At 40.8% G+C, this 13,169-nt stretch overlaps 2 protein-coding genes across 2 annotated transcripts in view; both read left to right on the forward strand.

Moving 5' to 3' along the window:
- The window catches only part of LOC130398412 (uncharacterized), an 11,666-nt gene extending 6,925 nt beyond the window's left edge, over nt 1-4,741 (forward strand). The window contains exons 2-14 of the mRNA XM_056604922.1: nt 1,362-1,455; nt 1,609-1,712; nt 1,810-2,082; nt 2,176-2,269; nt 2,408-2,475; nt 2,580-2,807; nt 2,890-2,973; nt 3,090-3,224; nt 3,391-3,453; nt 3,600-3,719; nt 3,871-3,945; nt 4,162-4,302; nt 4,652-4,741. Of these exons, the coding sequence (XP_056460897.1) occupies nt 1,362-1,455; nt 1,609-1,712; nt 1,810-2,082; nt 2,176-2,269; nt 2,408-2,475; nt 2,580-2,807; nt 2,890-2,973; nt 3,090-3,224; nt 3,391-3,453; nt 3,600-3,719; nt 3,871-3,945; nt 4,162-4,302; nt 4,652-4,732 (1,560 nt within the window). The 3' untranslated portion in view covers nt 4,733-4,741. The remainder of the gene's footprint in view (nt 1-1,361; nt 1,456-1,608; nt 1,713-1,809; nt 2,083-2,175; nt 2,270-2,407; nt 2,476-2,579; nt 2,808-2,889; nt 2,974-3,089; nt 3,225-3,390; nt 3,454-3,599; nt 3,720-3,870; nt 3,946-4,161; nt 4,303-4,651) is intronic.
- A 114-nt stretch (nt 4,742-4,855) lies between these two features.
- LOC130398255 (uncharacterized) lies at nt 4,856-12,934 on the forward strand. The gene is made up of 2 exons (XM_056604909.1): nt 4,856-4,984; nt 5,217-12,934. The coding sequence occupies exons 1-2, from the start codon at nt 4,856-4,858 to the stop codon at nt 12,714-12,716; spliced, it is 7,629 nt and encodes a 2,542-aa protein (XP_056460884.1). The 3' UTR covers nt 12,717-12,934.
- The last annotated feature ends 235 nt before the right edge of the window (nt 12,935-13,169 follow it).

The following is a 13,169-nucleotide window of genomic DNA, read 5'->3' on the forward strand; positions in this document are numbered from 1 at the left end:
TCTGTGTCTGTCTGTGTGTGTGTCTGTCTGTGTGTCTGTCTGTGTGTGTGTCTGTGTGTGTTTCGTGTGTGTGTTTCGTGTGTCCGTCTCTGTCTGTGTGTGTCTGTGTGTCTGTCTGTGTGTCTGTCTGTGTGTTTCGTGTGTCTGTCTGTGTGTTTCGTGTGTCTGTCTGTGTGTCTGTGTGTCTGTCTGTGTGTCTGTCTGTGTGTTTCGTGTGTCTGTCTGTGTGTGTCTGTCTGTGTGTCTGTCTGTGTGTCTGTCTGTGTGCTTCGTGTGTCTGTCTGTGTGTGTCTGTGTGTCTGTCTGTGTGTGTCTGTCTGTGTGTGTCTGTCTGTGTGTCTGTCTGTGTGTCTGTCTGTGTGTCTGTGTGTCTGTCTGTGTGTCTGTCTGTGTGTCTGTGTCTGTCTGTATGTGTGTCTGTCTGTGTGTCTGTCTGTGTGTGTGTCTGTGTGTGTTTCGTGTGTGTGTTTCGTGTGTCCGTCTCTGTCTGTGTGTGTCTGTCTGTGTGTGTCTGTGTGTCCGTCTCTGTCTGTGTGTGTCTGTCTGTGTGTGTGTCTGTGTGTGTGTCTGTGTGTCTGTGTGTCTGTGTGTGTGTGCCTGTCTTGTGTGTGTGTGTGTGTGTGCGCCTGTCTTGTGTGTGTCTGTGTCTCTGTGTGTGTGTGTGTGTGTGCCTGTCTTGTGTGTGTGTGTGTGTGCCTGTCTTGTGTGTGTGCCTGTCTGTCTGTGGGGCTGTGTGGGGCTGTGTCGTGTGTGGCTGTATACTGATTTTCAGATTGTCTAAGCAAGGTAGGTTTGTTGGTCATGTGTTGAAAGGAGAAACAGGAGATCGTCCGCCGTTCAACTCAAGGTGAGGTGCTGGTTAAATTACTTGGTGCTGGTTGGGTTTTGACTGAATTAGCATTTTAGTTGTCTATTAATAGATTTTTTTTGGGAAAATGGTTTCTGTACTGCCTATGTCATTCTATGCAAATATTTGGCTTTAAATTTGTCCTGGGATGAAAGCTTTATAAGTTGGCTGTGATTAGGAAATGTTAAATGCTGCAATGTCGTGTTACGTTTCCTTTTTACACGCACACATCCGCCCAACAGTCTAAAATCTACCTCTGTCCACCATATGCAATGTGTTTTAAATGCTGTGCTTTAGCCCATATATTGATTTCACATGTGCGTGTGTGTATTTATTGCACCTATCTGTTCTGTTTAATGTTCATTTCATATGAAAACACATGGTTATAATTACATAAATACATCTCTGTACAGGGTGGGGTTTTCAACATGCAGCCTTTCTTGATGTATATTTGTAAAGGGAAATCTTGTACCTATTTTGAAACATTCTATTTTTCTTATTGTGAAATCATTAGATGCCTCGTGCTTCGCGCGCTTCGGCTGCAGCCAAGGGGAAGTGGACGAGGATTCTTCCCATGGCGACGACTCTGGCCAGAGGCTTCGAGCCTGGTATGTAGTCGTAAAGATACAATGATGCATGTTTTCAACTCATTTATATTCCTCAGAATTCTATTGCATGAATGTGTGATGTTTGACTTTTAGATCAACAGCTCGAGATAAGTTATTCATTTTAGTTTTGTGTTGAATTTGTCTTTTTATTAGTGCGTGGCACTGGAGCACGTCACCGTGTCGAGCCGTGGCCTGTCTCTGCCCACACTGGGAAGTTCAACCGATTGGATCTCCCCCCTGAGTCTCCAGATAAGCAGGTAAACTTGTCAAAGACCTTTCAGAAAATAATGTATAATTTAGCTGTGGAATATGTTTGGAGTGGAATGACAACTTTTTATTTGTCCTTATTTATAGTTTGTGCTGTTTGTGGGCGACTCGCATCTGCGTGCGTTGGTTGACCGTTACGTGAGGATGCCAGACGGTTGCCTTTCGTTTGGGTTCCTGTCTACGCCTGGGGCGTCTGCCGCTGAGCTCCGCACCGAGTTGCTGAACGCAGACATCCCCAGAACCCCCGACATCGTTTGCTTGCTGGCTCCGAGCAACAACCTCAAGGCGACGCCTGGCATCGAAGCGGCTGGAGTTGCCTTCGAAGGACTTCTGAGAGCTGCCCGCAGTCGATGGCCTAAGGTAGTTTTTGTGTTACAAAATAAAGTGTATTTTCAAGGCAGACTATTTAACAGAATTGTATAGTGTGTAATCCAAAACTTTTGTGCGGATCAGGTGTTTGTGCTCGATTTCCCTCCCCGGCTGGCGAGTGAATTGGCACCGCAACAATTCCTTCGAGAGGAGTTTCGTCGCGTTGCAGCAAAGAACGGTATGTAAAAATGATTAAGAGATAATGTCAGTATAGAATATCTTTGTAGGAAAGCTTTTAGTGTATCAACACCACCTCTTGGTACCACGTGTAAAATATGTATATAGTGTATGGTTTAATATTTGTTTTCTTCTGCAGATGTAAAGTACTGCGTCACAGCTGACCGCTTTCCGCTGGACTCGCGTGCCTTGTGGAGTCGTGATGGGGTAAGTCGTGTTATAACTTGGCACGTGAGAAATTCATGTAATGTCATTTTTATATGGCAAAAGCAGTTTAATTCAATAATAACCCGTGCTTCTCATTATAATAGATCCACCTGAGTGACGATCTGGGGATGCCGCTTCTCGCGAAGCTTCTGTGGCACTTCTCCTTTCTGCAGCTACAGTCACCTCTGCCTGCTACACCTCCGCCTGTGTCTCCTCCCAAGTCACCCCTGACTGTGAGACCCTTTGCTACCACCGTGGTTGTGAAGGGAGAGGTTTCCCGTCCACGTCCCCTTGACCCCTTCAAGGAAACTGTCGTCGGACGTCGCGGAAAGGTAAAAGTTATAAAATTTTGAAGAGCTTTAGTTTTAGTTAGGCCACATTTATTGAATACTAATTCCCCCTATGTGTTTATAGCGCAGCCAACCTGAGTCCTGGGATGCGCCTGAGGACTGGGATCAGTCTTCCGTGCGGATCCTTCCTCATGAGGTTTGTACATTGGTATAGCTGATAGGAAATTAAACCGTAATGATGCGTACATATGTTGTTTCATTTAAATGCTATTCCTATAAGACAGGGCAAATGGTCAATGGCTCAATTCTGTTTTTTATTTCTAGGTTTGTGTGCCTCCTCTGGTCCTGAGGGAGTGCTTTGTCGTGCTAAACCCTATCCGGTTTAGCACTGACAAGTTGGCTGCAATGGATCGCATTGTTCCATCCAACCTTGATGTCCCCATGGGGAATCGCTCAAGGGTAATTTGTGTGATTTTAATATTAACTGTTTGTGAGTGCATACATATTAATAGCGCCTGTAATCCTATATGACAAGCTTTACATTGTATGGTACAGATAGTTGCATTGATAACAAATGTGTTATATTTCATTAACTTATTATTTCCGTTCTCTTCCATTATGATAGAAACGGAAGGTGGCACATGGAACCACGGCTGTGGTCTCCAAAGGAAAGAAGGCCCGCCTTGAGGTTGGTAATTTCTCAGTGAAATATGTACTTGTTTTTTGGTTGAAACACAGGAACAACTATTTTCTGATTTCGCCTTTAACACAAGAGATAGTCCAACATTCTCTGTGTAGGTATTGTTTTGCCAATGATTTACAATTATTTTCCAGGCACTTCCAACTCCAGCAAGGATTGCCAAACCTTCGAAGCTGGTACCTCCCCCTCGACCTGTTCCAGAAGCTGCTGTGCCAGCCACTCTGGAGGGCAGCGTCTTTGTGCCTTCGAGCAAGGTAATTTGCATACAACATGTGATGATTACACACATTCAGTGAATAGAGTGCGGTTCTCTATTCTTTTTGATATTTCCCTTTAAGAAAGTGTAGTTTTGTGTTTCCATTTGTCAATTGTATTGTACATATAATTCTTACTATGTCATTGCAGTTTGCTCAACCGGAGGGGGATGACCAGACTCTGTGTGTTGATGAGTGGCCGTTTCTTCAAACAGAGTTTTGTGAGGTAAAGGAATGGGGGAAATAAAAAAGAGCATCTTGTAATATTTGGGTTTTGTTGTTAAATTTGTATGTAGCGCCACAAAATACAGGCGTGCACAACACTATGTTTGTTACTGTTTTAAATAAACTACATTAGCAGTAAGTTCTTTGAACTGCCCACTTTTCAATTTTCATGCAATTGTATCTCTCATGATAATTTTGCTCCCTTACCTCATTGTAGAAGGTGAACCAGCCAACTCCTCGGGTTGTCTCTGGACAGAGAAAACAAGAGGAGCTAACACCTTGGGTGCCAAAAGTTGTGATGGCCCAGGCTGATAAACCAACAGCCAATGAGACCAGCTTCTTGGGATGTTCAACCAAGGTAATGACAACAATATAAAAAATGATTTGCAAATAAGCAATCAATCTGTTCCAGGATCAGTATCTAGGAACATTTACATTTTTACTTCATAATTACAATCAACATAGTTTAACTGTTTTTAACATGTTCTTGGTAATATCTACACACTATGAATTGGAAATGTCAAGAAGGTTGGCTGATGAACTTGTTGTGCTCATTTTAATTATTTAAACTGAACTGAAATAAAAGTTTTCTTTGTCCTTAATTCTGTTCACCACAATACACTAAATGTCCCCTTTTCTATGGCTTATGAGTTTGCATGTAGGGGTAAAACTAATTTTTTTAACATTCGTAATGTTTGTGATTGCAGATGACACACATTGAGGACCATGAGCCGTTTGAACCAGCACCTGAGGTCACTGCGAGCAGTCAGCAGGTATGTAATTACTAGTGGAAAAATTGTATACCAACGGGAAAAGCCACAGCTTAAGAGACCCATTTTGTTTTGATGTCTTTATTATTTTAAAACATTGATATGGTGTAAGTGTGCAGTTCTGACTAATTTGCCTATACTATGTACATTTTCAAATTACTTACTGGGAACCAACATGCTTTTAAAAACACTGAATTGTCATTTCAGCAGAGCCCGCCTGAGGACAATGGCCAGCTTGAAGATCGTCATGTAACACTTGGCAATCAGAAGGTACTTATTTTTAACATGTTATTCCCTGTTCCTTGTGAGTTTTCCTGCCATTTATTAGATCTGGGAAATTAGTTAAAGTAATGTTAATATCATGTACAATTCCGTTTTCCCATCATACACAGCCATGAACTACAGCTGATTGATTCCTAGCCTTTTTTATGAATTCCTTGTTAATTTCGATATAAACTATTGGTTACACTCCTTTTTGATTGAACTACTGTTGTGTTTTTAGGCACCCTGTGATTTTGCACCTGCCAGAGCTGCTACATCGAGTCATGTGACTTATGACAACCCTGGGTGTCTTCAAGGATCGTTTGACCAGAGCAGCCACATATTCGGGGAAAATGCAGGTAAGCAGTGTGCTACAAATGGCATAGCGGCGATTATGACCCACACCACCCATAGCGTTCTCAAATGGAAAAAAAAGAACATTCATCATATTCTAAAACAAGGTAATGGCTTGTACACATCTATGCTAGAAAATAAGGAAATCAGTGCAGCCAAAACCAGTGGGCATATTTTCATTTCCGAGTTACCCAGACACTGCAAATTAAACAATAAATTATTTAGTTTGGAATATTTTGATACACTCACTGGAAGTCTTGATCAAAAGGATGATTATGACGCTTCTTTGCAAAACATAGCCATGCCTTTAGAAGAGGCTATTCAGAAGACACTGCTGCAGACAGACACATGCTTGCTCAACATCCAAGGAAGTGTCTGTGCCGTTTTCAAGGTCGAAACTGCTTTTGCAGTTTTCGATCCTCATTCTCGTAGTACTTGGGGTTCGGTTGCACCGGATGGAACCAGCATAGTAGCGCACTATGCTACTGTGTATGAGTTATATGACCATATTGAGAACCTTGTCAATTCCTTATATCAAAATCATCCACATGCTTTTGATATCCCAAACAAGGTGTTTGAAGTCACTGGTGTGAAAGCTGTTGAGGTAAACTCACCATTTACTGCTTTAACTGCACAGCCTGAAGCCAGCACTTCGGCACATGACGGTACTTTGGACACTGACAGTGACTCTGATCTCTGTGACCTTTCGGTAACAGATAGAAATTTCCTTGCATACGCGTCTTTTTCCCTTGAAACTTGTGTCACTTCTACATGTGACACAGCTGTAAACATTGACAGTGATCCTCCAATTCACACAGAGGGTGCATCAGATGTCTGTTTCATTTCTGTAACAGATAGCCCCAATATAATATTTACTGGATTGACATCAAGGGAAAAAAACTGGATCTGCAACAAACTGAATGTCGTACCAAGTTTAGATCCAAATATTGTTGTACAAACCTTCGATATGGCACAGCCTGAGCCATGCCAAACAACATCCATTGAAGGTGACGGTAATTGTTTCTTTCGTTCTCTTTCGTCTGTATTGAGTGGTTGCGAGTCACATCACAAGGCCTTTCGAAAGGCTGTAGTGAATCACATCTCAAATAATCCACTTAATTACATTACTTGTCTAAGACGGCAATTTGATTCTGTGGAGCAATATCTCCGGGACTCAAAAATGAAATATGTTGGATCTTGGGCAACAGAGTTGGAAATACAAGCTTCTGCAGATTTGCTCTGTGTTGATATTTACACATACAGTCAACAGAAATGGATTACGTTTACGGCGAACATTGAGCCAATTTCAAGAAAAGCTATATATCTGAATCATTGCAACGAATGCCATTATGAACCAATTGCATGTGTTAAAGGAAAAACCTCTCATACATGCTTTAGTTTAACTAGCTTCTGTGAAATGTCGCACAAAATGTCCAATGCAGACCTTGTTTCACCACGTAAAAAATGTAGTGATAAATTAAAAGATCTAAGGAAAAAGAAAACATATGCTGAAGACACAGAATATAGGCGAGTTAAAAAGCTAAAAACACAAGAAAGATATTATTGTGATGAACAGTATCAAGCAAATCGGAAAACTAGCAGTATCGAAAAATATACTAATAATGAACCGTTCAAACAACAACTCATAAACAGCGGTATCGAAAAATATGCTAATAATGAAACGTACAAAGAAGAAGTAAAAAAACGCAGTATTGAAAAATATGCTAATAATGAACCATTCAAACAACAAGTAATAAACCGCAGTTTTGAAAAATATGCTAATAATGAACCATTCAAACAACAAGTAAAAAACCGCAGTATTGAAAAATATGCTAATAATGAACCATTCAAACAACAAGTTAAAAACCGCAGTATTGAAAAATATGCTAATAATGAACCGTTTAAAGAACAAGTCATAAACAGCGGTATAGAAAAATATGCTAATAATGAGCAGTACAAAGAACAAGTAAAAAACCGCAGTATTGAAAAATATACTAATAATCCTGCCCATCGTGACCAGGTGATACAAAGAATTGTAATCAAATACAGAGAAGATCCGGCTTATAAGCCCTCTGTAATTGAAAGAAACTGTCAAAAGAGACTTAATCTAACCCTCTTAAAACATAATATCGACTTTGTAATTGAACTCTTCCAAGAAGAGGTCAAACATGGACCAGAACATGTTTGTTGTGTATGTCACAGATTATTGTTCCGAAAGCAAGTTAGATTATGTGACATGTCTTCATTTGAATCCAAGACTTCAACAGTGTCAGCAATTGCAAAACAATGCATTACCACAAAATATCTCCATCAATGTGATAACGCATGTTTAACGCCATGCACACTAAAACAGACAGTTGCTGGGAAATTGTGGATATGTTTCAGTTGCAACTCCAAGATACTCAGTGGTAAGGTTCCCCAGGAGAGCGCTGTTAACAATATGGCATTGGATCCAATTCCTGACGAATTAGGCACACTGAACTCATTAGAACAACACCTGTGCGCATTGAATATTCCCTTTATGCGACTTGTGGCATTGCCACGAGGTTCTCAGAATTCTGTCCATGGGCCGGTGACTTGCGTTCCATCAAACAGCGATGTAGTCACTTCGGTTCTCCCTAGGCTAGAAAATCAAGATTTAATGATCCGAATAAAACTGAAAAGAAAACTTACTTATAAGGGGCATTATCAGTATCAATATGTGCACACTCAAAAAATCCAAAATGCGATAGCCTGTTTAAAGGACATGAATAAATGGTATAAGGACATAGACTTTAACGCAGAATGGGAAAATCCCTTGCCAGAAGATGCATGTTCTGTTTTGAAAGAATGCAACCCAGTTAATGACACTCCATCTGCACCTGAAAGCAGTGACATTACAACTCAATCAGACCAGGTGTCGGATGATGAAGAAGCTGACCACATCTATGAAACTCAAACACACGGGTTACTTTTGGACACATGTTTGCAACCAATTGATATCGCACAGGAAATATTTGATCAGCATTTCGAAAGTGTTTTATCAATAGCTCCAGCTGAGGGCAACAGTCCTGTTAGGCTGCTGACAGATAAGGGCAATGAAGCAAAATGTTTTCCAACTCTTTTCCCCAAAGGGACAGGTACATTCCATGATGCACGGCCCCACAGGCTCACTCTCAGTAGATACATCAACACACGAATCCTAAATGCTGATGGGAGGTTTAGCAGCAACTTGGACTACATTTTCTATGCTCAATATTTATCCGAGGTCAATCAGGTTGTTTCCAAGGTTTCCATAGCGTTGAGAAAAGGTTACCATGCAGGGGAATCATTGGCTATAACTTCCGCCATGCTTTCAAACAAAGACTATGTACAAAATGTCTTAAAAACCGATCTCGGTTACAAGTTCCTTCAACCGATCCGAGGGACTCCAGTTTTTTGGCAAGGTGTACAGAAAAATCTATTTGCTATGGTTCGTCAGCTTGGTGTCCCTACTTGGTTCTGTTCATTTTCATGTGCTGATTTACGCTGGACTGAACTCATCGATGTTTTCATGAGACTACAGAAAATACAGGGAAATGTCAACGACCTGGACTGGTCACAGAGGTGCAATTTACTCAAAACTAATCCGGTTACCGCGGCAAGAATGTTCCAACACAGGTTTCAGACTTTCCTAAATGACGTCATCAAGTCACCAGCTAACCCCATTGGTAAAGTTATCGACACATTTTTTAGAGTTGAATTCCAACAACGCGGCTCACCCCATACTCATTGTCTGTTCTGGGTAGAAAATGCACCGAAAATAGGCAAAAACACAGACCAAGAAGTCACACAATTTATTGATAAATACATCAGTTGTGAACTCCCGCCAGCAACCGACGCATTGCATGAAGTTGTTTCCAGCGTTCAAAAACACAGCTCCAAGCACTCAAAGAGTTGTAGGAAAAAAGGCACAACATGCAGATTTAACTTTCCACGTCCTCCAAGCAACCACACCTTTCTTTGTAGAAGTAAAACAGACGAGGACCAGGAGGTAACAGACGCTGATCCGATAGACGTCTCTATATTAGAAATGCGAAAAGAAAAAGAGGTGGCTAAAAGTGTCATGACAAGGGTCAAACATGCTCTTTCAAGTCCAGACCTAACCTTCGACACTGTGGATCAGCTATTTGCTTCCATTAACATCACCCAGGAAATGTTTGAAAATGCCTACCGATTGACAACCAATAAAAACGCGGTTGTACACAAACGCAACCCATCAGATGTTTACGTTAATCAATACAACAAAGACCTTTTGCGTTGCTGGGATGCCAACATGGACATACAATATGTCTGCGATGCTTTTGCTTGTGTAGTATACATAATATCCTACATCTCAAAAGCAGAACAAGACATGGGCTTATTGTTACAACATACTCAAAATGAAATGAAAAAACATGGAAATTTAGATGCAAAACAAACACTCAATAAGTTGGGAAGTGTCTTTCTCCACAATCGCGAGGTCTCAGCTCAAGAAAGTGTTTATCGAGTTACAAACATGCATCTCAACGAATGCTCAAGACTGGTCACATTTATCCCTACTGGTGAAAATACCGTCAGAATGAGTTTTCCTCTCAGTGTCATTCAAAGCAAAGCAGAACAGGATGACACATCAACAGACTCGATATGGATGACGAGCATAACGGACCGCTATAAAAACCGCCCCCAGGGCGCAATTTTTCATGATATTTGTATAGCCACATTTGCTTCAAAATACAGAGTTCTGTACGGGAAAGAGCAGCACAGCCAGGGCTCTGTTAAACTGGAAAATAACACTGGCTTTGTTAAGATGAGAACTAGGGGACCTGATGCTGTTGCTAAATACGCTCGTTTCTCACAAACCAAATATCCAGAAAAACACTACCACAGTTTGCTACAATTGTTTTTGCCTCATTATTCAACAGATGAGTTAAAACCTCCACCGTACAACAGTTATGAGCAGTTTTACAGGACCGGTTCCATCACTAACAGCAGCAATACAACGCAAAGTGTTAAGGAAGTTGTAGATTTCAATAGATCCCTGTTTGAAGTAGATGCAGATGAGCTCGACAGATGCCAAGAGGTTGCAGGGCACCGCGGGGCTCACGACGAGGCATGGGCAGACCTTTGCCCTGAATCTGAGTTGGAGCGATTAGAATGTCAGGAGGAGATGTCTAACAACAACGACACAAATCACAATGAAAGAGAAGCCATACCGGACTTGCAGTCGGACGCAAAGGCAACGCTGTCTAAAGAATTTCCCACACACTCGATACAAAGAGCTGAAGGTCTGTCCATTATGCGCACGTTAAACGAACAACAGACTCAAATTTTTTACAAAATCCGCGCATGGTGCCTTGACAAAATCAATGGCAAAAACCCAGACCCGTTTCGCGTATTCATTTCAGGGGGAGCAGGCACGGGAAAGTCGCACCTGATTAAAGCTGTGTACTACGAGTCATGCAGACTCTTTGCAAGAATGTCCATTAATCCAGACGACACTCATGTTTTGCTAGCTGCTCCTACAGGAGTAGCAGCATATAATATCAACGGAAGCACAATACACAGCACCTTTGCTATTACTACCACTGCCAAACTGCCATATCAACCTCTAGGAGATGAAAGAATCAATTCGTTAAGAGCCACCATGAAAGACTTACAAATACTCATTTTGGACGAGGTGAGTATGGTTGATCATAAAATCCTGACGTATGTCCATGGCAGACTACGACAAATAAAGCAACAAGGAGATTATGCATTGTTTGGGAATGTATCAATCATGGCAGTTGGTGACTTCTTCCAGCTCGGCCCTGTAAAGGGAACACCTCTTTACCACGAGCAATTGGTGACCGATCTGTGGAACAATCATTTCACTCACATTGAGTTGACAAAGATAATGCGACAAAAAAACAAAGAGTTTGCTGAAACATTAAATCGTCTTAGAAAACACAGAAAAGGAGACAATCTTTACCAGCGAGATGAAGTCTTGCTAAGACAACGCGAGACCGGCGAGGGGGAACTGACACAGGACCTTCACATTTTCGCCACAAACGATGAAGTGGCAGCCCATAACACCGCCATGTTACACAAGACGTGTACGGATTTGGTGCAAATTAAAGCTCAAGATTCTCAGAGAAACCCTACCACAGGACAAGTAACAAGAAAAAATAATCCAAAATTTGATAGTCAGACATGTTTAAGCAGAACGTTAATCGTTGGTCCATCAGCTCGCGTAATGCTCATCAAAAATATAGATCTGTCAGATGGATTGGTCAATGGTGTATTCGGTACCGTTTGCAAAATCACCTTTGAAGGGAACGTTCAGTTTCCCAAAACCATTTTGGTTAAGTTTGACAATGACACAATCGGCAGGAAACTGAGGAGTAGGTCTATATGCTTTGAGCCTCAATTTCAACAAGCAACACCCATAGATGCTGTGGAAGACAAAGTAATGACTGGTGGATCTAGACGCCAATACCCGTTACGCCTAGCATGGGCCTGTACCATACACAAAGTTCAAGGTTTAACTTTAGAAAGAGCTGTAGTGTCCCTTAAAAGGATATTTGCAGCTGGCCAAGCATATGTAGCATTAAGCCGAGTAACGTGTGAGGAAAACCTTATCATTCAAGACTACGCAGCCAAAGCCTTCTATTCGAAACCAGACATCGACATTTCCCTGCAAAAAATGGAACCATTCATTGCAACTCCACCAGCAGAAATAACTTCAACCCTCAAAATATGCCTCCACAACATTCAAGGTCTATGTCAACACATGGAAGACCTTAAACATGACCAGAGAATCTTGAGTGCTGACATCATTTGCGTGACAGAAACATGGCTGGAGCAAAGCACATCAGTCAGTTCCATTGAAATGCCAGGTTGGACTTTTAATCACAAACTCCGGTCCCAATCCTACCATAACATGACCCAATTCCAAGACTTGGTAAACAAACGGCACGGTGGTGTGGGCTACTATCACAAAGACCACATCACTTGTAACATTATACACATGCCGTGCAGTGACTTGGAAGCCATCATGTTTAATGTTCAGCCTTTGAATTACAATTTCATTGTGCTGTACAAACCGCCATCATATCAACTCGCCTTATTCAAACAAAATCTCGCTTTGGTAATGCAACAATTTAACCAACTTTCAGGAGGAAAGGTAATTATGGGTGACTTCAACGACAATGCCCTTGTTTCTAAATCTGCAGAAAATTTCATGCAACAACAAGGTTACACCCAAATTGTCTCTTCGCCAACAACAGAAAACGACACAACAATTGATCACGTTTACATTCGTGACATTAGTCCCACTGATATCAAAGTGCAAATTCTGTCCACCTACTACTCCGATCATGAGTGCCTCTGTTTAGATTTCCTTCTGTAACTGGTTAGCTCGTTTAGCTCGCAGGTTTTAGCACTACCCAATATTTTAAATGTTTTGTCTGTCTTTTCTATTTATTCAAATAAATAATAAATATTAAATATTATATATTTTTTATTTTTTTACATTTTCTATTTTTTCCAATAAATCATGAATTTTCTCCCCATAATTTTTTTATGGATTTGCCCCTCTAATGAAAGCCATAGATATGGTTTTTTTTTTAGCACTACCCAATGATTTAAATGTTTTGTCTTTGTCTTTTCTATTTTTTCTAATCAATAATAAATATTATCAATTATACCTTTTTTTTTTCAATTTTTTCTAATAAATAATACATATTATCCATTTTTTACTTTTTGGATTTTAACTTTACATTTACTCCCCATTTTTTTTTTTTATTTTTTTTTATTTGCCCCTCTAATAAAAGCCATAGCTATTTTGGCCCTTTTCAGCATT

The sequence above is a fragment of the Gadus chalcogrammus genome, chromosome 1, assembly GCF_026213295.1.
Source record: "Gadus chalcogrammus isolate NIFS_2021 chromosome 1, NIFS_Gcha_1.0, whole genome shotgun sequence".
In the NCBI taxonomy this organism is placed as follows: domain Eukaryota; kingdom Metazoa; phylum Chordata; class Actinopteri; order Gadiformes; family Gadidae; genus Gadus; species Gadus chalcogrammus.

Coding starts and splice junctions, on each gene's coding strand:
- LOC130398255 (XM_056604909.1), top strand. CDS start 4,856: ATGTACATTTTCAAATTACTTACTGGGAACCAACATGCTTTTAAAAAC. Junction 4,985..5,216: donor TAACACTTGGCAATCAGAAG/GTACTTATTTTT, acceptor TTGTGTTTTTAG/GCACCCTGTGATTTTGCACC.